This window comes from Eupeodes corollae, chromosome 1, assembly GCF_945859685.1.
Source record: "Eupeodes corollae chromosome 1, idEupCoro1.1, whole genome shotgun sequence".
NCBI classification, from domain to species: domain Eukaryota; kingdom Metazoa; phylum Arthropoda; class Insecta; order Diptera; family Syrphidae; genus Eupeodes; species Eupeodes corollae.
In genome coordinates, this window is record NC_079147.1 from 117,468,375 (window position 1) to 117,494,550 (window position 26,176).

Here is a 26,176-nt window from a genome sequence, read left to right on the forward strand (position 1 = left end):
AAATTCGGTTTCCATTGCCTTTTGCCACATAGGTGCTTCAGGACGTGACAAAGCATCTTCAATAGTTTCCGGGTCATTTTCTTCAATCTTAACATTGAAACTTGCCTGATATTTTGGATTTGGCTTAGGAACTCGATCGGACCTACGAACAGGAACAACATCTTCTTCAATTAAACCAGTTGTAACTTCAACATCATCATCGATATGTATTGTGTCTTCGGTTTCGTTTTCGGTTTCAATGGAACTCATGTCGCCTTCATCAGTTTCATAATTGCTGACATCGCTTTCTTCACAATGAATTTTAGATAAGGAAATAGCATTCGATTCACGCTCAATTGCCGGTTCTTGTTCATGGTTTCCCTCAGAATCGGCATTTGGTTCATTAAAGTTTTCCAAAAATGAAACAAAAGGGTTAGTTGTACTTTCTTTATCTTCAATTACCTTTTCACTCCAAGAATTCTCAAAGAAAACAACATCGCGGCTCACAACAACTTTTTGTGTTACCATATTGAATAGACGATAAGCCTTCGATTCAGTGCTGAATCCAAGCAAAATACATTCTGCAGATTTGGCATCTAGTTTCTTTCTTTTTTCACTTGGGATATGCACCATAGCCTTGCAACCAAACACACGCAACATTTTTAAATCTGGTTTGACTTTTGACCATAATTCTTCAGGTGTTTTCGACTTTTCACCTCTGCAAGGGATTCGATTTAAAATATATGCTGCGGTTGATGCTGCTTCTGCCCAAAAACGTTTTTCAAGATTAGCATCAAACAACATGCATCTTATTCGTTCAATAATGCTTCGATTGATCCTTTCCGCAACTCCGTTCTGTTGAGGGGTGTAAGGGGCTGATTTTTGGTGTTGAATGCCACATCCAGATAGATATTTTTGAAACTTTGAATTACAATATTCCATACCGTTGTCAGTACGCAAAACTTTAATTTTCTTTCCACTTTGATTTTCAACGAGAGCCTTGAACGTTAGAAACGTCTCGAAAACTTCGGACTTCTGCTTCAATGGATAAAGATATAGCTTTCGACTATAATCGTCCACAAATGTTACGAAAAATCTACATCCTGAACATGATTTTACTGACATTGGTCCACAGACATCAGAGTGAATCAACTCCAAAACTTCTTTCGCACGGATACCAGTTGACTTGAAAGGTTCTCTTGTGTGCTTCCCCTTGATGCATATTACACATTTTTCATCCATCTTTCCGCCGATTGATACACCAGTGACTGCATTCTTCAATTTCATCAAATTGTCTTCACAAATGTGCGCCATTCGACGGTGCCATAGATTCGTTTCATTCTGTGCAAGCAACGCAACAGAATTGTTCAGCGGTGATGGTTTCGGTATAATGCAATTTAAACGATACATATTGTTAACTAGAGATGCCGATGCTACAACCTCTTTATGTTCATTTAAAATCTTGCAACAATTTTTTTCAAAACGTACTGTTTTGCCATTTTTGACTAATTGGCTCACAGAAATCAAATTTGCGCATAAATTTGGAACATATTGTACATCGTAAACGGTAGCATTCGTTTTCTTCTTACCATCTACAAGAGTCAAATTAACATCCCCTATACCTTCTACCGCCAGCTTTGCATTACTGGCAACAATAATTTCTTTGTGGGTTGGTGACCTAAGATTCTTCATTAATGACTTGCACATCGTCATATGTGCTGATGCTCCAGAATCTACAAACCATGCTCGTTCTGAGACTTCATTCTTGGCTAAAAAAGATGAAAACATGGCAATTTCATTCGATTTATTTCTTACTCTTTTCTTATTTGGACACTGTCTTGCGAAATGACCAATTTCTCCACAGGTGTGGCATCTGAACTTCTGTTGTGGCTTATGTTTTTGTTGCTTATACTTTGGTTTCACAAACATGGCGCTGTCAGTTGATTTCGGATTGTATTTAACTTCTTGCAATAATAGAGTCTTGACAGCATCACAAGTTAGTATTTTTGTAGAGTTTTCAACAGCCATAACCAAGGGTTTATAATCTGCAGGCAACCCTGCCAACATTAATGACGCAACAACTTCGTCATCAATTTTTAGTCCAGCCTTTTTCACCTTTAATGACGTCATAACCATCTTGTTCACGTAGTCTTCCATGGAATCACACTCGTTCAACTTCAATTCAACAAGTTGTTTCAGCAAATCCACCTTCCTACTAAGACCAGTATCTTCAAACGCATTTGTGAGGCTATCCCATGCACTTTTAGCTGATAAAGCATCCGCTATGTACGAATAGTTTTGGGTTTCAAGCAACAAAATAAGCTCAGACTTCGCTTTCAGATCAGTTGCTATTTGAACAGGCGTAGCTGCAGCGTCCAGTTCATTCTCAAAGCAATCCCATAATCCTCTGATTACCAAATATGATTTGGCCGCAATCTTCCAAACATCAAAATTTTCTCGTCCCTTCAGTTTTTCTACGGACACAGCATTTGAAGCCATGATCAGTTTTTATTTCGAATTAAAATTTAAATTTAAAAACAAAACAAATATCTTGCGGGACCTGGGCCCATAACCTGATGAAAAACGAGTTAAAAACAATAAACCGAGAAAATTCGGGAAGAAATAAAAAACTATGTTTATTCTTTGATAATCAGAAATAAAGTAAAGTATATATTTATTTTTATAATAAAAATAAATTACAAAGAAGAAGTGATTATTCACTCAGTGTTTAAAGCTAAGATTATAAACAAGTGTAAAGTATTCATTCTTTTAGAACAACAAAATTTCGGTAATTCATTGTTAAAAGTCGTAGGTTATTAATTTTCTTTTATATGTATAGTCAAGAATATTATCTCATCGATAAAGAAAGCTAAGAAAAACTACGTAAAGCTTAGCAAGAAATCAGTTCCTATCAATTTATTTGTTTCAACAGTTAAGTTAAAGCTCTGAGTAAATTACGTAGCCATTGCTAATGCTATCGAAGTTTGCAACTCTCTCGATTTGCAATAAAGTTGTCGGCCCAGCGAAAGATGTATTAAATGTGTATGGAACGTCCATACAAAATTAAAAACAATTTAGTACTCCATTACACGGATAAGAGATTTTAACCGAATTTGGCAAGAAACAAACAATGTTGGATTTTTTTATTCCAAAATAATGTACATTTCGTCTACTATAAAAAATTATGTAAGATTACATGAAAAAGAACCAACTCCAGTTAAGGCAAAAAAGTGCTCTACTACAAAATATGTCTTAGTTCGTTTTTAAGTGGATTAAAGGGACCCTAAAATCAACCATGCAATGAGGCCAACAAAATTGAATGAATCCTCATCATTATGTTTAGAGGAACAAAATTGATTAAATTTTCACGGGGGCCCTGAAATTAATTTTCTCCATACATACGGCCACATAATACACAAACACAAATTCATAAAAGCTGTGGTTTTTAGACGTTTCACAAACACATCTCTTTCTAGCCCATATTTTAACAGACATCAGACATTTAAAATTAAAGTCGAAAAACAGTTCCTAAAAAATATACTCCAAGAACTTGAATTAAAATTTCAAACAACAGTAATGTTGCCCACACAATTGCGAACACACCAAATTTCAGACCAAACAGTTCCAAAATTCAACCCCAACCTGAACCTATGTTAATGTCCAAAGCATATACTCATAGACAAAACTCAACCCTTTGAAATAACATACAAGAGCTACATAACATAGAACCAACCGGCTTGGTCCGACAATTAAAACTTTTTCACACTTTTCAAATCTTCTTACGTGCATTACTATTCCAACGAGGTCCCATACAACGGGACTCGAATCAACAGAATTGACAATTTCGTGATAAAACTCGTTCAAGGCAACATTTCAAGAGCTATGTCTTCGACCAACAATTTAATTTTCGGAGTGTTCTATCTAGTGTTAAGTAGTTTATAGATAGAATAGGTAGTTTAAATAAGCTTTAAGTTTTATATTGTGGACCTTATTTTTAGTAGTAGTTTTAAGTAAAAATAAAAAAGGATCTTGATATAAGTTTTTTTTTAATTTTCTTATAATTACAAAAGTAAATAAAATTTAAATTGAAGTAAAAAAAAAAACACTTTTCAAATAAAACACAAATTCAATGTATTTAAATCGCTAGAAACTCATTTATTCAACACTTTCAATTATTGCTTTTCAAACACAGTCGTTACTTTCAATTATTATTTTTCAAACACAGTCTTTACTTTATCACAATCAATAATGAACCGCTCCCCTTCCGATCGCCTATTTATATACCTCAATCGCTTCGATAGGCCATCAAAAACAGTGGAATATGTCGATCCCAATCTCGTTGGTTGCCATCCACAACTTTGCAAAAATGTTCCTTCAGGGTTCTGTTGAATCTTACCACAATGCCATCCGATTGTGGGTCTAGTGTTGTTCTTCTTGTCTTCTTGATGTGAAGAAGCCCACAAACTTCCTGAAATATGATTGAGTCAAAATTCCTTCCCTGGACGGAATGCAATTCTAATGGAACGCCAAATCTGCTCACCCAATTGAAGACAATTTGGTCTGCAACTGGCTTCTTGATTTGGAATGGTGTATGCTTCAGGCCACTTGCTGAAATAATCCATGACGACCATAATATAACAATTTCCATTATTTGTTTCCGGAAACGGACCTGCCACGTCTACTGCAATCCTTTCGAAGGGTGGTCCGACATTATACTGCTGCATTTGGCTGTGGTTCTTTTTGTTCGGGCCTTTGATGGCAACACATGTATCACATTTTCGGCACCACTTCTCGACATCTTTCCTTGCATCTAGCCAGTAGAATCGTTGTCGAACCTTTTCTAGCGTCTTGTTCACTCCTAGATGGCTGATTCCCATTTACGTTGATGGACACCCTGATGGACTTTTGTTTTTTCCTGGTGTTCCTTCCATACGAGGATTGGTTCGATATCTGAGTTTTTTGTTGTACCTTTCTCAATTCGTCGTTCCTCCTGCTAAAAATTTGATCGGCTCTGGTTCTTAACCAATTATTTTTCTTCTTGTTGATTGCATTGCTTACAGTCTTGCTTAAATGACCTGCTCTTGTTGTCACGCATCGTTTGATAAACCTGTATGTCGTTCCTGGGCCCATCGATACCAGAAACCAGCTTCTGCCCCTTAAAGTTGGTTCTCATTCGATTTTCCGGGTGGAAAACAACTTCGGAAGCAAGGTTGTTGGTGTTACTTTGACCAATTGAGTTACTACTGTTTCCAAAGTGCTGCATGCGGTACCTCTTCGCGGTAATCTGCACTGTCGCCGTAGATGCCCAGTCTTATTGCAGTTCCAGCATCGTGCTAGTCCGCCTCGCTGACTCCTTTCCACAGTAGCCTTCTGACCAGAGCATTCTTGGACTTTTTATTTTCTATAGCGATGCACGTTTTGGGAGCGAAAGCCAATGCTTCTGGTAGTGTTCGCTTTCCTGCAGGGCGTAGCGATTTATATTGCCCACATCTCTGACAAATGCTTCAACAGCAAGTTGATTTATTATCTCGTTAACAGCTGTTGGATACGCCAAGTGAACCAATATCTCAACACCAATGTAATATTCGGCTTGGTCCGACAATTAAAACTTATTCAAACTTTGCAAATAAAACACAAATTCACTGTCCAAACTTATGTATTCGAAAGTTTCAATTATTGCTTTTTAAACACAGTCTTTACTTTCAATTATTACTTTTCAAACACAGTCTTTACTTTATCGCAGTTCACAATCAATAATGAACCGCTTCGCTTCCGAGTGCCTATTTATATACTTCAATCGGTACGAGAAAATACTAATTTCTTGTAGGCGATGAATGTTCTTGATGCTTAACGAAGCGAGTTTTCCTCTTAATCACTAGAGGTTGCCCATTATTCTATATGTTTTACACAAGTGCTTTCTACATACATATACATACATACAGAAATAAAAAAAAAAACAACAGAGATTTACTTTAACATTTTTACAGTCTCCATCGAAAGCAAATATACGCTTTTTATTAATACCTTTTTGAAAATTTGGTTAAGAAATTATTTTTGTTTACTTAGATTTCATAATTAAAAGTTAAGGTAAAAAGCAATTTAATTAACTTGAAGAAATTTTAGATGAAAAAAATACTTTAAATTTAAAATCATAATAACTTATGGTTAAATGTACCTACTTATAATATAATTATGAGCGGTTGGTTGGTTGTAAGATTGTTTTTTTCAAAATATTTTTTTTGTATTTTATAGTTTATAATTATTAGGTTAACACTTTCGCTTACGTTGGGATTTTATTTTCATATTTTAGTTATGAATTTTTATTATAAACAAAATGTATCCTTTTGGAAACTGTTTTTGAAAAAAGTAAAAATAATCCTTTTATTGAATCCTCTTATGGAATTCACTAATTTTTTGGGACATTATGTTCAAGCAACATGGTGTGACGCAATGTAAAATAAAAACCGAGAACAGGAAAGTCGAAAAATTTAGATTGAATTTTGAATGAGATGATATGTAGCTAGTATTTGGAAAAGGGGCTGATATAAAATTTAGGACATATCAGCCATGGTCGTATCTTTTACGATACATGGGAGGGCTTTCCCTCTGTGAGGCAATACGGGCTCTCACCTTCTTTGGAATTTTGTTTTTGAGTAACTGGTTTTTATATCAGGTCGAATTTGGGCAACTTTTTTTTAGCACGATCTATTTCTTTAATATCTACTCCGGAATGTAATACGTAACAAACGTTCAGCATTACGAAGGCAAACCCACCCCCCATTCCGGCGAGCACGTGCTTATGCTAGCATGCCACGCCTTCGTGACCTTAACAACCTTACCTTCCTTCTGCAAGGATCAGCCCGCGGCACCTGTAAAGAGGGGGTTGTAATATTGGCAATTGAAGGAAGGTTTTAAAGGCACTCTAACCGACATGTTCCGACCATGTGCTAAGTGAGTGCATGTTTTGAGGATAATAGTCGAAGAGACCTTTTAACGACAACAGTTGGTTAGTTATGTTCATAACACACCCTATGAATTTATTTAAGTTATCCTTTATGTTGCTATTTTACTATTATTGTTATAATCATATATTTTTATTTATATTATAAGTATCTAAGCTGATCCTAACTGTTAAAGCTTACCAACATAAAAGCTTGATCAAAGTAGTCTGATTGTAGAAAGCAAACAATAAAGTTTTTTCTTTTACAAAAATGAAGTCTTGTGATTGTCGTGATGCGCTCCAACAATAAATCCACATCCAAATAGACTTTGTCTTTGTTCTCGGTTGCAGTCGCCTAAAGGCCCAACTATAATAGACTTAACCGAACTTAAGCCAACTTAAGGGAACGAACCAATACGCAGCCTTATATGTCACTAACCATAAAAGACGTTCTGCTCAGTTTCGTTAAATTTCGCTAACTTTCGGGCAATTACGCAAAAGCTATTTAAATGTCTCGAGCTTAATCAAATGTCAAATTTGCTTAAGTTACAAGAATCCATTATGGTTACTTTCTGTTTTGACGATAACTTCTGATAACTTTTCGTTCGGTTATGACGTTAGCTTACTTTCGGTTAAGTCTATTATAGTTAGGCCATAAGTATACATCGCCGTCTTTTAGTTTGCATATATAATAATATTATATATAATTCGTTGTGGGAATTAAATCGTATGTTATTCTGATAGTCTTTGGGTATTTGGAAGCCAAAGATGGGGCGATGTGTTTGTAAATTTATTTTATTGAAACCTCCTTGAAACTTATCCAACTCGTAGGGATCAATGAAGGAATGCGGATTCGTGGTAGAGATTGAAATATTTGTATAGTTCTCACCTCTTCGGTGGGTTTCATAAAAAAAGATCGGGATAGGTTGAGTTGATTGAAAGAAAGTCGTGTAAATGAGATTGGGATATTTTATGAACGTCAAGTTATTGATGAAATGCTATTTAGCTGAATTTATATCTAACCTAAACACTAAAGTGCACTTGTATTACTTAATTAAACCTACCTACCTGCATAGCCCAAGAACGATTGACTGAGATACCAATGTGATAATGTTGACATACACAATATGAAGTATTACACAAATACAGGAGGTGCAGGACCCATATGTCAGCCCACAAGATCTCTGCCACTGGCCAGAAATGCTGAAGTTAAGTAAAGGATTAGACCCATATGTCAGCCACAAGATCCTTGCAGTTAAGGAAAGGATTACCACCATGAAGAAAAATGAAAAACGTCCATTGTTCAAGACTCTCCATGAAAAAGTAAACTGCATCAACAATTGTCCAATACCTGAGGACAAAAATCAACTATAATACCTTATTACAAACATCAAATAAGAAGTTTACTGGGTCTTGTTACTTATTATATAAATACAAGCGTATTTAAATTGCAAAGAGTTTACATCAGATCGCAGAAAAAAAAATCAATGTTCAGGTAAATGTGAAAAAGCATTTCAAGAACTAAAATACTGTCAATACAATGCTCCGGTGCTGATCTATCCAACACCGGATGCAAGCAATTGCTGTTCTGTCACAAATGAACAATGGCAAAGAAAAGATTGTCACCTACATATATTATCAAAGTACTGTCAAGCCCGTGCTTATATTAATTTGTATTAATATATTTATAATTCATTTGGAACAAGAATTGATAGGAGTATGACAAAAAATTGCACCAGTTACTCACACTTTTATTATTACATACAAAATGCTTAGCATAAATGATTTTCTATATGTGGGCATTTCCACAGAATCTTTCATTTTCAACAATTGAAATATTTTTTTTTTTATTTTGAGGCACATCTATAAACAAACATTTTCTTGGTTGTTTATCATCTAAATAACAAGAAAATACTTGCGTGATTCATTTTGAAACATCGTTAAAAAATATCTTCAGTTCTGTGCAGTGCAGTGGAGATGTGTGCATTCAATGAAAAACCGTCATTTCATACAAAAATTTGATTTTGTACTGTCGTAAAAACTTTGAAACTTAAAAATGTCGATCAACGGCTTTTTTTTACTATTGATTATTCGTAAAATTATCATTCACAATCATTTATTTTTCTGTAAGATCTTATCGATAGGTGTGCCGCTAAAAAAATCACATATTCTATACCAATCACGTTTTCAATTTTAAACTTTAAAATGACATTATTTATTTTTAAATAGAGGCACATGATCCAATTAAATTTTAATTGATTTATTGACTGATAGAGAATAATTAAAGCCTATAAAATACTACCAGAATCGATCGTTGAGAAAGTTATATAGAGAAAAGGATCAGATTTTAATATTTGTAAAAACGGAGGTACTCTAATTTAATTGCCTTGTACTATTTTTTAAATGGTGGCACACCTTTCTTTCGAGGTTTTTCTATCAGTGTATATTATAAATAATTATAAATTAATGATGTTAAGTTGGGTCAAAGGTCGTTGAAATGTTTTTTGTTTATAAAACTTAATAAATTTGCATCTAGTACGCTTGAAATTTGCCATATTTAAGCCTATTTTTTATTACTTTTAATTAAACATTTTAATCCAATCAAGTCAAAAGTAGGTTATATAATTGAAATAAGTCATGATACGAAAATCTATCCACTTAGAAAGTGCCAATTTCATTTCTAAGGCTTAATATACTGTGGTAACATGAAAGTTAAAAATACTGCGGAAATGCCCATGTATATGAATATTTTTGTTTTTTATTCTTTTTAATTATGTTTACACACTTCTGAGGTAGTATTATTACAATTTTGGTTTTCTGTTTTAAAATTAACTTAAGGTTGGCCAATTTTTGCTATATGTATTTTTTTATATTATAAATCGACATCTTCTTATTAGCCATCAAAACAAATTTATTGATCTAGGTATGTGTTTCTATTTCTATCAGGGACAGAACAATACTGTCATTAAACAGCCTGATTTAACATTAGTATCCCCATTTACAGTAAAAAATGTTACAAATCAGAAGTCTTAAACTGTCTTTCTAATGAATATATATTTTTTGGAATTTCTTATGGAATTTGTATTCACCCTTTGTTTTCCTATTTTCTTTCAGCTGACACTTGACAAACACGATAAAACCTATAATCTTTTTATCGAATTACCAGTTCCGATGTCGGAAATTATACTGCAAAGTGACATAATGATAAACATAATTAAAATCGAACATGAAGAACATTTTACTATTAAAGAAGTAGCAGATCCACAGCATAATTACTTTATACGAAAAATAAAATTGGAAGAGAACATTAATTCGTTTGAAATGAAATTTCAAACAATAGAGGGCCAATATGGAAGTATTGAAGCTTTAATTGTTCCAAGCCAAACAACGCATAATGTTCAAACTAAATCGTATACAATAAGACCACTTTCGTTACACTTTAGAAGTCATAAATTTGATATGTCAAGGTATACTATCCATTATCTATCTATTTATCTATCCATCTTTCTATCTATCTATCTATCTATCTATCTTTTTATGTTTCTAATTATCTAAAGTTATAACAAACTAATTAAGAACGATTTTAATATTGGCAACTCTTCTACTCTACTCTTGCTGCAACAATAAGAGAGATAACAACTAAAACTAAAACTTTCTATTTATATTTGTTTACATGTATTGATATGATTACCATAGTCGCGTGTATTTAAATCGTTTGCAAAGCCTATTAGCTCATTATTAATTTGTCAATATATTTAAGAACGTTTTATTAAAAGATGTATTATTTGCAGAATTTCGGCTTCTACGAACATTTTTGTTACTAAATTATGTACCAAATCATTTGAAATTAAAGGCATTTCAAAGGTTTCTTTGATGTTCCAAGATATTTTGAGGGTAAAATAGAAATAAAAATTATCTGTAACGCTATAAAATATGTAGACAAACATCAAACCGCGGAAAAAGTAAATAGTAGCTCAAAACAGACCGCACCGCAAAAAAATCCGTTTTTAAGTTCATGTATTTCTTCACGCATCATTAAAGGCTTTTCACACCAAACCCAAAACCCCGTTTTTCGAAGTTATCGGTTTTTGCCGAAAACCTAAATTAAAATGTCAAGTTTTACCATACGTCATTCGTGAGCTAAAAGTTTTCGTACCCAACAAGTTTTTCATCGAACATGTCGAAAACTATAAGCAATTCAAAGATGAATCAAACGAACAAACATTTCGAAATATTCTGCCAAATAGAAGTATTGATGTTATGGAAACAAAACTATGCTCTAACAACAAATTCTTGAGGCCATCTAAATTAAAATCCAAAATATGAAACCTACACTAAACGAAAAGCTAATCAACATAGTGCAAGAATTGGGAAAGCCAATAAACTGTGATATTCACCCACACAGCCTCACAAATATTTACAGAACGAGAACAAGAACCCCTTAGAGATCAGCTTTCATTTGTACAAAACTATAATCGATGAGAGAAACACAACGAAAATGAAGCTGTTGGTTTTGTAAATAATCACCAAAAACAGATAGAGTAACTGAAAATTTGTATTGGAAAGCTGCAGTAAAAATATAAGCTCGTAAATGCGAGAGTGAAGAGACTATCAACATAATTTGTACTATGGAGTGATATTGAAAAAATATTTCTAACATTGAATATTACAAGAGATTTAAAAGAGCGAATAACAGTATTTATTATAACGATGAAGTTATTGCATGGTGTTTTTAGTTTAAACTTTATAATAAAACAATTAATTAGGTGGCGCAACAGTACGTTGAGAACTAGAGCCTAGTGACTTACAACTCTCAACCATTCCTGTGTGTGAGTACTGCTGCCAGGGATGGAGGAGACCTACAGTTTTAAGAAAATCCGAACAGCACTTTCATGACAAGAATTACTCTTGGTGGATTTGTCAAATCCTCGCAAGAGGCAGTACCCTTGAAAAGAACTTTAGATCACACAGGCAGGAATCGAACCTAAGACCTCTTGCATGACAGTCCAACGCACTAACCATCATGCCACGGGTAGACATTATTGATTTGAAAAATTAAAATTTTGGTTGTATAACCTAATTTGAACCCTTTCTTCGAGAAATATGAAAATAGTCGCAACAAATTGGATCTGGTTGTACTTGATGACATAAATATTGATACTAAAGATTTTGATAACGCGATCACGAGTACATTTATTTATTTAGCTTCAAATTTACAAATTATTTAGCTTTGAAGCTGTAAAATTCTATTTAATTTTATTTACACAATTATTTTATATTTTAAAATCAGTAATATTAAAAAAAATAGTAAAATCTGCATGTACTGCAAACAAAGGTTTATGAGTCCTATTATTCGTTGTATTGAATCTTTGGTATAAGAAATTCTATTGATCATAAGAAGGATACATAATTGAATGTGGAAAAGTGGAACCAGATTTCAAAAAAAAAACTATTATTTTCCCAATTTACAAAAAAGGTGATCAGAACATCGTCCAAAACTATAGAGGGATAACGTTTATGGACACTATTGCAAAAGCTTAGCCAGAGTTCTATTAACCGGACTACAGCAATGGGAAAAAAAATATAGTATCCTAAATGAGTTCCAAAATGGATTTCGAGAAGGCTACAGCACTGCTGATAATCTGTTTAACATGTTTAATATCATAAAATTTCAAATAAATGACAACAAGAAAGTATACTGTTTCTTCATTGACTTTAAAGCGGCATTTGACTATATCGACCGAAGAGCACTTTTATACAAAATGCAAATGTAATAAATTTCTGAGAAACTCATCCAAACTATAAGAGATCTGTATGATACAACAACAGCTGAGGTATGGGATATGGAACAATTGTCAGACTGGTTTGAAACAACGATGGGTGTTAAACAAGGTTGCTTGCTGAGTCCACTATTTTTCGCCCTCTATATAAATGATATCCATGAGTTCATAGGAGGGGGTATTTCGCTGAATGAAATGCAAATTCGATTGCTAATGTTTCCGGATGACATTGTGCTAATAGCTGATAAGCCAGACATACTACGAGACATGATAAATAATATAGCAGAATACTGTCAACGGTGGAATCTTGTTATAAACCTGGAAAAATCGAAAGTGATTTTATTTAGAAATAGAGGTGGTAGACTTAGCCAACAAGAAAATTGGAAGCTCAACGGAGCGACCATTGAAGTTGTTAGCAAATACAAGTACTTTGGTATATGGCTATCTTCCAAACTAAGCCTAATGGAGCACTTTAAAAAACGATCTAAATAAGCTAGACAGAGCTTAAATTTTACGTGGAATAGTTTTATCACTAATAAAGATGTCAAATTTACTTCTAAGATCGATCTACAACGCGGTTACCAGAGCTATAATTATATTATTGCCTTAAAAATAATTTAAAATCTCGGGAAGCTTTTAGAAAAAATTTTATTGATTGCGACAGACTACAAAAGTCATTGTTGAACCTTCTCGTTTAAAGAAATAATAAAACATTTGTTAAATTATTACTAATTAACTGAACTGAATCAAATTATAAAAATATAAGAAACAATTTAATATATGGATAAAGTGAAAAAAACAACATTACTTACTTACTTGATTATTTTGAGGTGTGACAAAAGAAATTAAAGTCGATTGTTCGAACAAACAGCGCACCAAAGAGTGCCTTTTTGTGGATGTAATGGTCTCACTTTAATTACTTGAGGATTCCCAGATTCCAAATACGACAATTTTGTTTATTAACATACTCACTGAGTGAGCTTCAGTTGTTGTGTGAGCTGGACTTTATATGGATATATGTATGTGTAGATCCAAATGCAAAATATGCCATAATGTGCCGTAAGACAGTCCTAAATTCCTGAGAACGGCGAGGAATCGACACATTCGGATCTTCGGCAACACTTCCACTTACAGCAGCGATATTTACAGGGGCACACGCAAATCGATGATACAAGCCTTAATTTATCTTTAACCAATCCAGTTTTTTCAAATTTATTCACAATTTCGACAATTGCTTGCGTAGTTGGACGAATATGCTAACCATAATCTCTTATTTAAGGACGATATGTGTAAATGTCAGACTTTCAACTGAAAAAAAAATTGGTTTAACAACTTAGATGGACAGATGTCAAATTCCACCCCAATACTTTTGAAACCGTTGCAAAGGAATTAAAAGTACTGTGTTTAAATTAAATTTAAAACACCATGCACTGTTTAAAATAAAATAAAAATTGTAAAACATATCTTTTTTCCTTAAATTTAGACCTTATTAAGTTTTTATTTATTTTATTAGACTAATATACAACTGTCTGATATCAAAATCCAATCAATTCAAGTGCTATGGAATTTGGACCACGTACGGATAAGATTCGTGGGTACCAAAACTGATATTGTTAAGCTTTTGAAAAATGAATATATATAATTCTATTTATCAATCTATCTATCTAGCTTTGTATCTATCTATCTATTTAACTTTCTATCTATTAATCTTTCTATCTATATATCTACCTCTCTGTCTTAATATCTACCTATTTATTTATCTTTTTATTCTCTCTTCATTTTCTTAGGCCCCTTAATGTCCTTTCACTAAAAGGATTATTTTCGCAATCCGAAATGCATCATTGGATTAGTCAATGCATTCCTGAAGTACCAGAACGTCTATCAACAATAGAAGTTTCCCATCTATATTTTGAAAATTCTCTCATTGGAACAGTTCTTGAATGCAAATATAGGTAATGTATATGAAAGAAACGTATATTATTTTAAAAAAGAAATCTTATTAATCCTAACTTCGGCGTTATTAAGGATTCATTTAAAGTTTCTTTTTAAAGTATTTGCTAGGATGTTAAATAAAGCTGAAATGAAAAGATGCAGAATACAATCTTTACGTTGGAAGTAATAATTTAATTTTTAAAAGTTTTTAACGAAACAAGTTTCCTTATCAGCAAATGTACTCTTGTAAGTCCTAAGGCAAATCCATTTGGCGTACTTCAGAAACTTGAGAGTTTTTCAAGTAGTCATTAACTCTTAAATAAGATTTAAATACTACTAAAGACATGTTTATAAGTATAAAGTAATATTCAAACATTAAAACTATAGTATTCGTTAACAGATTTTTTTTAATTATTAAATTAAAATGCAATAATAATTTTTAAATATTATCAAGATACTATCATTCTCTACTGCTCTGTAATGGAGCGTGGATTCAAAGACTTTCAGGGCCGGAGCCTTGTTTTCCATGCGCTCTACGTGACCCAGGCATCTCAGTCGTTGTACTTTTATCCTTCTGGCATAGTCTACGTCTCTGTACAGCGCGTACAGCGCGTACAGCTCGTCGTTCTATTTTCTCGTTTGCTCATACCTTCTATGCATACGCGACCGTAGATCCAGCGAAGGACTTTTCTCTCGGAACAACCCTAAGTGATTTCATCCGCTTCTATCATAGTCCTTGTTTTTGCACCGAATAGCACGACGGAGATTATAGGTTCGTTTTCTGCGTTTAAGTTGAAGCCTAGGTAGAGAAAGTCTCTATTTTCCTTAAAGTGACGTCCATCGATATTGACGATTTGACCTAGACATTGGTGTTGTATGGTCTTACTTGATGACAGCCTGTACTTTTTCTTGTCCTTATTAACTGCTAAGTCTTTCCTTTCCTGGTCCAAGACCCAATTTAAGAAGACTGATTATTCTATAGTTGGTATAATTATCTCCAACTGCTTTGAAAAGCTCGGCATTTAAGCCTTCTGCTGCAGCGTTTTTGTTGGTCTTTAGTTTAGATACGCAAATACTTACTTTGTCTAAGTCGGAAATACAGGTTTTTTAGCTTTCGTAGTCTTTATTGAATTAATCTTCAACCAAAGTATGTCCAGCTGTTTTGATGAGCTCGACATTCAAGCCATCTGCTCCAGAAGCTTTGTTAGACTTCAGCTTGGATATGGCAATCAGCGGACAACGAAATTTGATTCGCCCTTATATAGCCTGTAAAAGTGGTCCTTCCATATCCTTCGAATTGACTGCGGAGGACTGTTTCATTATGATGTTTCCTGCCTTTGGTTTATTTGAGGTTTATGTACTTTTGAATTTCGTTTCCCCTGCTTCTTATTGTTGGCTGTTTGAAATCCAGCACATCAGAAGCGTCTTTTATGATTGCATATTGGCAATGTTGCCACTGGTTCTGAATACATATGTGCTTTATAGGAGACTAAGGCCTTAGCTAACTTTCAAGCTGCACATGGCATATTAATGGACCTAACTTTTAACCGCAGATGTGGGGAAAAATCCAGGTTCTTCAAATCGGTACAAACTATCTCATTGTGCAGAATGACGAAGCATTTTCACTGTGCTCTCTCAAAAAGAAAAAATCTCACCAATCATGTCAAAAATTTGATGTCAAACAATATTTTAAACATACAACATCGTTGGACCTCAACGAGGTCCTCACCCAACAAACTTCTCCATCTAGCACTGTCCCTAGCTAGATGTCTCCAGTTTCAGGCTCCAAGGGTGGTGAAATCACTTTCCATTTGTGCGCGCCACCTGATTCGCGGTCTTCCTCTATTGCGCTGTCCTATTCGAATACTTTCAACGAAATTGGATAGAGCTGACTGGAGAGTTCCAGGCCAATACCTTTCTGTAGCTACGCGATTAGTAATTAACAAGATCCAAAACAGCTGGGATGTCAAACGAATAAACCAAAATTATCTAATAAAACTAAAGGACCGAATAATTGATTTCATATAATGGTTGAATTTGAGGGAAATTGAATGTTAGAATAATTCTGCACCTCGAAATATAAATGTTTTTTATATTCTTGTATACAGTGAAAGTTTTATTTTTAATTAGATATAATAAACTCGTTCAATAAGATTTAGAATAGAAATTTAATCTTATAAGCTATGTAATGAAATTGATTTTGAGCACATACATATGTACTTAACTTAAATTTTGCAATATGTACTTAATAATGTATTATAACTTTTGTAATCATCAAATTTTTTGGTAGTTTCCCAAAGCTGACATCCTTTTTTTCTTCTCTACAGCGAGCTTTTAATCCACTTACGAAAACTATGAAGTGCAAGATATTGACTCTTGTTAAAACATTAACCCTTGGCTGCTTCTCATATGATCATTTTTCTAGTTTGCTTTGTTAGGCTTAGTGTTAGATGCCTTTGACAGAATAGCTTAAGGCGATAGTTCACTGTCACTGTTTAGATCGTCAATTTTGATTGTCACCCTTTCTACTACTACTACTACTTGCGCTCAAATATTTAAATGACATTTTGATATAATTTTTGAATATCTTGTAATTTCTTAATTACAACAAAGTTGTGTGCCATTTGCAATTTTACAAATTTACATAAAGTTAAAAAAGAGGTGGTTACAAATATATGTACACACATATCTTCTTCAAATTTCAAACCTAGTTTTGGGGAAAATTTGTACAATTGTTAAAAAATAAATATAACTATTTAAACACTTCCAACACTATTTTTAAAACTTCTTGGTCGTTTAAAGGAAGTGTTTGTTTTTTTTTTTATATTAAAAAAAACATTTTCCTCATTTGACACTCGCATAAGCGAGAAAAATTACCCTTTAAGTTTTTCGACTATTTCTTATTTTTTGCAAATTCTTAAAAAAATAATTAATACAATATCTTAAAGCAAGGGAAATGCAGAATTTCGGAGCGACAATTTATCAACAATTTCGATTCTCAAGGACTTTTTAACCAAGGAAGCAACAAAAAAACGGCTTAGACTAGAAATTATTACAGGTGAGCTACAATGAACGATCAACCTGTTCAAAATACTAAATACATTTCCTTTTCATTTTATTATATACAGACATCTCTGAGCCTTCAGTTGCTCATTTCTTAAGATTAATAAGTGACTCAATCACTTATTGTTTTAAAATAAAAAAAGAGTATACTTTTTTACAAGCTTTGCTGCAAGTTGATATACGCAATGATTCCGATTTTAACTCCCTTATGCCGGAATATCAATCGATTTTAAAGAAGAGAACTCAGATTGAAGAGGACTTTAAAAAGTCTAAAATTATATTGGACAAATACTTTGGAATTGTGACCGACTTTTACATGGACCGATTTAAGTTTAATGGAGTTATCGTAAGAGATAAAATTCCAAAACTTTTGGAAGTCCTACAGAACTTCAATATGAACGATTTACTTGATATGTTCAACACTTCCGAGCTAGGAGATTCGCATTTACAAATAGTGTAAAATTTTGCTATAGGTAAATGTGTATATGGTAATTAGACTTTTTATCAAGAACTAAATTTTTGCACATATATTGGAACAATTTTTTGCATTGAAATTTAAGAATGAAATGTGTGTTTAGCATTTAATTGATATACTTACATATGTATATAAATATACCTATGTAATTCTTGACCCTATTTATTTATTAAAACTTAAATGTAGAGATAGTATTAAAATATTAATCTTATTTAAGTTCATACAATTTTTTTATTTTTTTTCTGTTTTCAATAATTGAAAAATATTTGTTTAGTGGTAAAAACATGTTTTTATCTGTAAAATAAGATATTTACAATAAACATAATTCGTATTACAGCTTTGACAAATATTTTCTGTTTTTAATTTCTGAATTAATTACTATTATTTGTGCTTATGGTATCTCGAAAATTAAAATATGATTATTATATGTATTTCTATTTTTACCAACTTTGCGTTTTTAACATTTTGAGAAAATATTATTCTTCTAGTAGATAGAAGTGAATCAAAAAATTGTATGATAGTGGAAGCAAGAATTGCAAGGTAAAGATTTGTAATTTTTTATCAATAGTTATTTTGTGACATTAAATGATATAACTTTTTAAGCAAAAAAAAAATGATGCGCTGAATTTGTATAGTGTTTTTTTTAATTGGTATATACTATCTTTTTTACTTTAGTTTTCTTTAAGAAGTAATTTTTTTTGCGGCGATCGAACACAAGCTCTGACATGAAAGCCCTACGCACTAACCATCACCCCACGGGAGCTACTTGTATAGAATACCTACTGTTTTAAAAAATGTGGTGTAAGCTTGTTACTACACAAATTTAAATTAAAAAATGATGCAGTATGGTGGGTTAACAGTGAAAGTAACTATGACTTTTGACGCATAACTTAGATGACATTCTACGTCGATTCCAATGATACCATTTATTGAATAATTTATTTCTAAGTTCCGGATATATAATCTTAAACACCACAACTTAGTTTTTCCAAACGAAATCAAAGCTCTTTTAAAAAAATATCACATCAGTACGAATAATAAACTATAGATTCATTTAACCTCAGTGTTTATAATAATGTTTAGCCATTAAACAAAATACAAACTAAAATATCAATGAATCACATAAATCTGTAATGAAGCCTTTTCACACTATACAAAATTCACTTTTTAAATAGTCACCTAACCATAATTATAAAATATAACAGTGAAAAAGGATGCCTTCATCGCTGACACAAGATCCTAACTGCAAAAATGTATAGTTACTTACTTACTATTTATGCCATTAGACCTATGATTAAATTAAATTCATTTAAGGAAAACAAATAATTTTTATTCTTATCCATTCATTTTATGAAATCTGCCATACTAGTAGATAATTTGTACTGTCTTCTCTTCCAGCTATTTCGCTTAAAGAGTTTGCTCCCGAGTTTCGAAAATCTTCAAATCCGTCTCCACCCGATATTACTAATGTATAATTGTTTTCCGTCGTACTTTTACTGTCCCTTGAGTATCTAAAAACAAATTAAACTTAAACGTTATGAATAAAAAATAAGGTGCGACATTTACATTTGGTTTCTATTGCATGTGCTTAAATGTGTATCTGTTAACTTGGAATCATGGGTTTGGTTGAGAGAAGACTCAACAAATGTTAGGAATCTAACATGACCTGTATGCCCATACGGTATTCCTGATGGAACAACGTTTACTGATCCATTTTCAATTCCATGTGCTGATATTGTCAGTAAAACTCCTGCGCTTGTGCCAATCCAAATAAGATCTTTACATGATAGTAAAGACGTTACACGTAGACAAGCTGCTTTATGTTGACGAATAATGTCGTCGCAACTAGATAACATCTTATTTACAGCTGGTCCTAAGTTAACTTCCGTTACTAGTTGGTATCTGAAATTACATAAGTCTAAATTATTTGAATTCATTTTTTGAAAATAAGAAACGTACGTGTTTGCATGGAAACATTTGATAGTTGCAGAATTCTGTACAGATATCCACACGGTGTTAAGAGTAAGAGCCATGTTTGTAATAGGTTTAGAATCTGGTGATACTTGTATTTGATGAACAACCTGTAATAAAAGCGTAAAAGCGTAGTTTTAGTTCATATTATAAAATTTATGTTCATCACATTGTTATTTGCCTCCAAGAAGTATAAACAGTTTTCCATGATCTTAAGATCTCGTCTTCGGCGCAAAATCAAATTACTAAAAACAAACCAACAACAGTGAGTTTTAAGTAAGAGCTTATTACTAGTAAATTATTTAACGGTTCTTTGAATCGTTACGTTTTTAAATATATATTTTGTTATAAAATCTCAAGAATGTTTTAAAAATATGTACAATTTTGTTTGTACGCCTTTACAATTAGCAGGTATAAACGACTTAAGGGACTTGAAAGTAAGGCAAGTTCCGAGTATCTAATTGGCCAGCTGTGAAAAAACTGCTTTCCAATTAAGGCAACTTTATTGCTAAGTTGACTGAAAAGTTAGTCAAGAAAAATCTCCCTAACCATTAAGCAAAGTCTACTTATATCAGCTACAATAAAAATATAAGCCTTGATGGACTTGTTGCTACCTGAGAAGTGTTTTGTAGAAAAGAATTGATTGAAGTTCGAAATTTTAAATTATGTAATGACACTTTATAGAACTCAGTTGACTCCAAATGAAGTCGCTTATGTTGTTATAACCTCCCCAGTTTGATAATTAGAAGGCTGAAGTTCTGGTGGTGATAGCACTTCAAAGGCGTGTGTGGGTTATGCAAAGTTTTTGTTAGACAACCCCATATTGTCCGTTTGAGCAATATAGGGTGAAATTAATTAGTCAAAACAGAATCTGGTATGCGACCCACACTGATAACTTCCCATACTGTCTGTCGATTTGTCTTGCTTAAAAGATTTGTAGGTTTTCGTATTTTGTCAATTTAATTATTCTACAAAATTTGAAAATAAGTAACAATATTTTGCTTATGATGAAATACTTTGATTTCAAAATCTATTTTGAGATATCATGAAACGAACACCAATTTTTACCAATGTTGCGTACTTTTTTTTGTACATTTTATTTTTGTATGAAAAATATATAATAATATAATATACATATGTTATGTATGTATAAAAAATTATCAAAATAAAATTTATTTGAAGCCAATATCTTAAATTTTTGAATAGATATTGGAGTCCAAAATCAATTTTTACGAACTTTTATTAATTTGTTTAGGTTTTTATTTTTTGTAAGTAAACTGTCAATTAGATATTTCTCGAAATTTTATCGAATGTTCAAAACAATATTTCTCTTAAGATTAAATTAGATTCAAGCCAAAATCTCAAAGTTTTGAAAAGATATTCAAGTCGAAATTCAATTTGTACCTACTTTTGTTAATTATATTTTAGGTTTTTAATTTTTTTTTAAACTGTCAATTAGATTTTTCTCAAAATAGTACTCCACGTTATTCTTCGTTGCGCAAAATTTTGGAGATAAAATCATTTTTGTTCTTAAAATTTTCGAGGTGACAAATATTTTTCTTCAGTTTTTTTTAATTTATAAAAAAAACGCTAATTAGATTTTTTCAAAAAATATACATACTTGTTTGGTATCTGGTTACAATATATTATATACAATTTAATTCAATTCTCTAGCGTTCACTTGACAACTGACAAAATGGCCCCGGTCAATATAGTTTCGTGAACTTCTATAACTCTTAGAAAAATCTCGTTATAAAATTATTTCTGGCTTAATATAAAAAACTTACAGATTTAAACGAAATGAGAGATAAAGAAAACAACAACAACATTTCATGATATAAGAAGTCAGGACTTATAAAACAAATACTACTAAATTACATCAGTTAGCGTTACAGTCCTGTGTGAACTGGGGGCCTCGCCCAACTAACTACTAACTTGGTCCCTAGCTACCTCCAACTTAAACCTACCATCACTACACGAATGCTACCAAGTAAATTGGCTAATTCAATAAAACATTTTTTGTAAACATATCAGTTAAACAACAAAAGGCAAAAAACATTGTTGTAATCTTCGGGTAGTGTAAATGTTTAGGTTATAGTTTCGTCGCCTTTCATTTTTAAAGCTTAATTCTTAATTCTATTCAAAAGGCTTAAACCTGCAAAACATACGATTTATATTCAAGTAATGGATGAAGGAAGGCTTTGTAAATTACAGCTAGTTCAGAACGGGCGACAAATTTCTTGCTCCGACCAAGAAATCCTAAGCACCTAGCAGCACGTACCGAGTATTGAAAGTTGAGTAGTTTAGATGAAAATGCCATTCGTGGAATTTATTAAATTCTACACGGTCAGTAATTCTCCATTGGACAATGCCGTCGAGTATGGAATTAATTGGAGTATCCATACGCTACATCCGAAGCACAAGGTTTTGAGTCTAGAAACAAATATGAAAGGCTGAGGGTACTGTCGTCAGTAAAACACTTAATAATGAATAAGAAGTGGCAGTGAAGTGATTATTTATGAATATAAGGAAGAGAGTCGAAGACAAAACGAAGCCCTTAGGAACGCCAGTATTTATTTTATGCTTGAAACCATACAACACAACTTGTATTGAACTGTTAGAAAGCTAGTTTCTAATCCAACTAAAAAGATTTCATCAATACCAATAGCACGTATTTTCGATAAGAGAATATGGTGCCAAAAGGATGTACAAATTGTTCCACTATTCGATTACATAAACCATCCACCATTACAGTTGGATCTTATGCTACGAAAGCCATACTACCGGCCGTTAAGAAGCTTCCATTGTATGAGATATTTTTTAAGCTGATAATAAATCGACTTGAGTGCTATTGGATGATTTTTAGGAGGATAGAAGGATTCGCCTTTTTTAGTGACAGGCTGGATATGCTGTTTCCATTCGGAAGTGGAGCAGGAAAGATGGAAAAGCTTACGCATTGGTTTTTCCCGTGTAAAAAAAACCTTTTTAGAACAATAGGGGAACAGCAGGGGAGGTTTTTCTGGAATCTTGCAAATGACATAAATAATAACAGCTGTTGCTAAAACTAACTCTAGTAAATGCAGCTGAAGGTAATTCTACGCCATTCTAAGGATGGAGTTAGAAACAGTGTTGCCGTTTTAGCGAATTTGTCACTATATATAGCGGAATTTTCAAAAGTTTAGCGACAAAAAAATATTTTTTGTCGCTAAATAATTCTAGCTACTTTTCTAGCGACTTTTTGTAAAAACATGTTTTTTTGTAAATATTACGCCCCTGGTGATGTTACATCCCTGGCATTCGAGTATCGCACTTATAAAACGCTTTTCCAATGACTTTTTTTTACCACGACCACTGAACTGAAGTTGAAACTTCACCACACTAAAGAAGTAGACCGAAACGATGTTCTAAAAAAAAATAATTTCAAAAATACTTCAGATATTGAAGTCAATGAAATTGATGAAGAAGCAATGGAAGTATTTATTTGTGATTTAAACTTTCTTACTTTTCCTTTGAAAAATGATAAGTACTTGAGACTGAATTTGTTTTTTTTTTTTTTTAAGTTTTTTATGTTAACTTGTTTATAAGTTTTATATGTTTTTGTGATATTTGTAGTGAAAATTTTTTCTAGCGACTTTTTTAAAAATTTAAGCATATCTAGCGGATTTTTAAGGTCCATCTAGCGACTTTTTTTTTTGGCTTGCGGCAACACTGGTTAGAAATTGTTGAGCAGTGAATGAATCCTATTTATAGGATATTATAGTTTTGTTGACAAGCAAGAAAATTCAGTGATTGACTCTAGTGAAGCGGGTGGCGTTGGGATAATCACATCTGGAATAAGTATTAAGAATTTTGATACACATTTTGCGTTGCTGCCAAAGCTTTAATGGAAGAACTGCAACGCATATAGGTACAAATAATTGGATTAGTACTATCAGAGCAGCGAGTATCTGATTTCACTGGAATGGGAGACGCTATAAAAAGTACGTATACGTATGTATAAGATGTGATGGTTTAATAGAGTATGCGAAATGGTGAATAAAATATCTTTTTCTTGCTTAAAAGCATTCCGTCACTCTAAATAAATATGCTATAAAAACCTGTATCTCGAATCTAACGCGAAAAAAAAGTTGTTATGTACTCAACAAAAAATAGAAGAAACAATATGAAGGGGAGGCCAAACGGTTTAAAAAATGCAGGAATGAACCAACCAAGAGTTATGCCAAATGTACATATAACAAACTTTAAACAGCTTCTAGGCAATTTGGGAGATATTAATACGATTTTGTATGCTGCACCAAAAATGATGAGATCAATGTAGTTCCAAGAAGGCCAAAAGATAAGAAAGCAGAAGGATCGGAAGGAATTCCTGCAGAATTTTGAAAATATAGAATTCGGGAAATAATGAATATTCCAATTGCAAACATTCTTCAATAAGGCAATGGAAGATGGATATATTCCTCAACAATTCATAGAATCTCTGATGTTTCGTATCTAAAAAAAAAGAATCAGGCAAATTATAGGGTGATATCTTTATTAAATTTTTTATAAGTTGGACGCCAAAAAAGCGTCTTTTTCCATTTAATCAACACTTTATACCTAGGTTTAGGTATATTGTTATAAATTTTATTCACATTTTGCTACTTGAGAAATATTGTTCACAGCTACTTGTGTATTTCGTTCACTCACAAACATTAGTTGGAAATTGCGTTTTTTGTTATAAGAACATTACACTGTGTTTTGTGTACTGAATACACATATTGGTTAAATACACATGTATTTGTGTTTGCTCTAACACTATTATTTGAATCAGAGCAATCGAACAAACCAAAGGATACAGAAAAGGAATATTTTATTGGTTTTGATTCGGGCAACGTAATGGGTTGCATGTGAATATTCTAAAGGCATATCCTTTCTAAGGTTATCAATCTCTCCATTGATGTGTTGAATTTCTTGAACGAGGAATTAAGTGAAGATGATTACTTTCAAAAAGCTCCTAAATACATTTTATCAATACTGAAGCTAGTTATAAAAATGACAAAACAATTCACAAGAAGAATGAAACTCAAATCAATGATCTTTGCTAATTTCTTCTTGAATTCATACTTTCTTCGAAGTATTGAAATTTTAATGATGCATGTAAAATTACGCGGAAATAAGGGGAAGCGAACTTAGCTATATCGGGTTTAAAACGCTTAATAAGAAACTACAAACATAGCTATTCATCTCACCCGACGAACTAACTTCATTTAAAGAACACAAAATTAACACTCGAGAACAATAACTTTCATTTTAACTCCATACTTGATGTCACGAGTGAGAATTTTTCGGCGATTTCAAGGCCGCATATGACAGTATCTACAGGGACAAGCAGTATAGATCCATGTCTAGTTTTGGAATCGGCAAAAAAGGGGCAGTTTCTAATACTTAAACACCAGAATCTCAATTTACTTCATAAGTGATACTATTCAATAAACAAAATAGAAAGTTATCAAAATAGATGTTTCCAATTAACTAAGATATATTAAGATATTTCTTGTCTTGTTTACACTTAACATCGTGTGTATGATTGGACCATATTTTATTATTTTAAGTACATTAGGCGCAATTAACATATTTTACTTACTTGCAAGGTTTTCGTATCCAAAACCTTTATAATTCCTTGAATAGAACACCATAACTTCAAATAAACGTTCAAAAACTTGGTCACTGGACTTGAAACCGTTCCAATCGAAAAACAGAGAGGTGATGTTGTATTCCAACGAACTACGTAATCAAAAGAAAAAAATGTCAGGATAAGTAAGTCATAGATAAGCTACTATTTTCTTACCCTTATCCCTACGATAGACACATAAGTCACCGTTTGCTAGTGAAACAAATATTCTGTTTTCAAGATGCCTGATAATTAACAATTAAAGGTTACGATATTAAAGAAAGCCATAATATTAATAGTCTAAGAAAGATAGGGTCAAAGGTACAAATAATTAATTCATGAAATTTTAAGCAACACGTCCTCCAAGATTTAACTATTGTAAAAAA

General features: G+C 32.5%; 2 protein-coding genes across 6 annotated transcripts in view; one reads left to right on the forward strand and one right to left on the reverse strand.

The window, feature by feature from the left end:
* LOC129942800 (Bardet-Biedl syndrome 7 protein homolog) overlaps positions 1-18,518 on the forward strand; it is a 30,288-nt gene extending 11,770 nt beyond the window's left edge. The window contains exons 8-11 of the mRNA XM_056051874.1: positions 10,034-10,386; positions 14,487-14,651; positions 17,580-17,689; positions 17,760-18,518. Of these exons, the coding sequence (XP_055907849.1) occupies positions 10,034-10,386; positions 14,487-14,651; positions 17,580-17,689; positions 17,760-18,154 (1,023 nt within the window). The 3' untranslated portion in view covers positions 18,155-18,518. The remainder of the gene's footprint in view (positions 1-10,033; positions 10,387-14,486; positions 14,652-17,579; positions 17,690-17,759) is intronic.
* Positions 18,519-19,477: 959 nt separating this feature from the next.
* LOC129942799 (rho guanine nucleotide exchange factor 17) overlaps positions 19,478-26,176 on the reverse strand; it is a 38,871-nt gene continuing 32,172 nt past the window's right edge. For 4 of the 5 annotated variants that reach the window (XM_056051871.1, XM_056051872.1, XM_056051869.1 and 1 more), the window contains 5 exons: positions 25,968-26,035; positions 25,764-25,903; positions 20,129-20,250; positions 19,736-20,071; positions 19,478-19,680 (listed from right to left, as the gene is read on the reverse strand). In XM_056051871.1, the coding sequence (XP_055907846.1) occupies positions 19,518-19,680; positions 19,736-20,071; positions 20,129-20,250; positions 25,764-25,903; positions 25,968-26,035 (829 nt within the window). In that variant the 3' untranslated portion in view covers positions 19,478-19,517. The remainder of the gene's footprint in view (positions 19,681-19,735; positions 20,072-20,128; positions 20,251-25,763; positions 25,904-25,967; positions 26,036-26,176) is intronic. The other variant, XM_056051870.1, reaches the window with a different exon arrangement.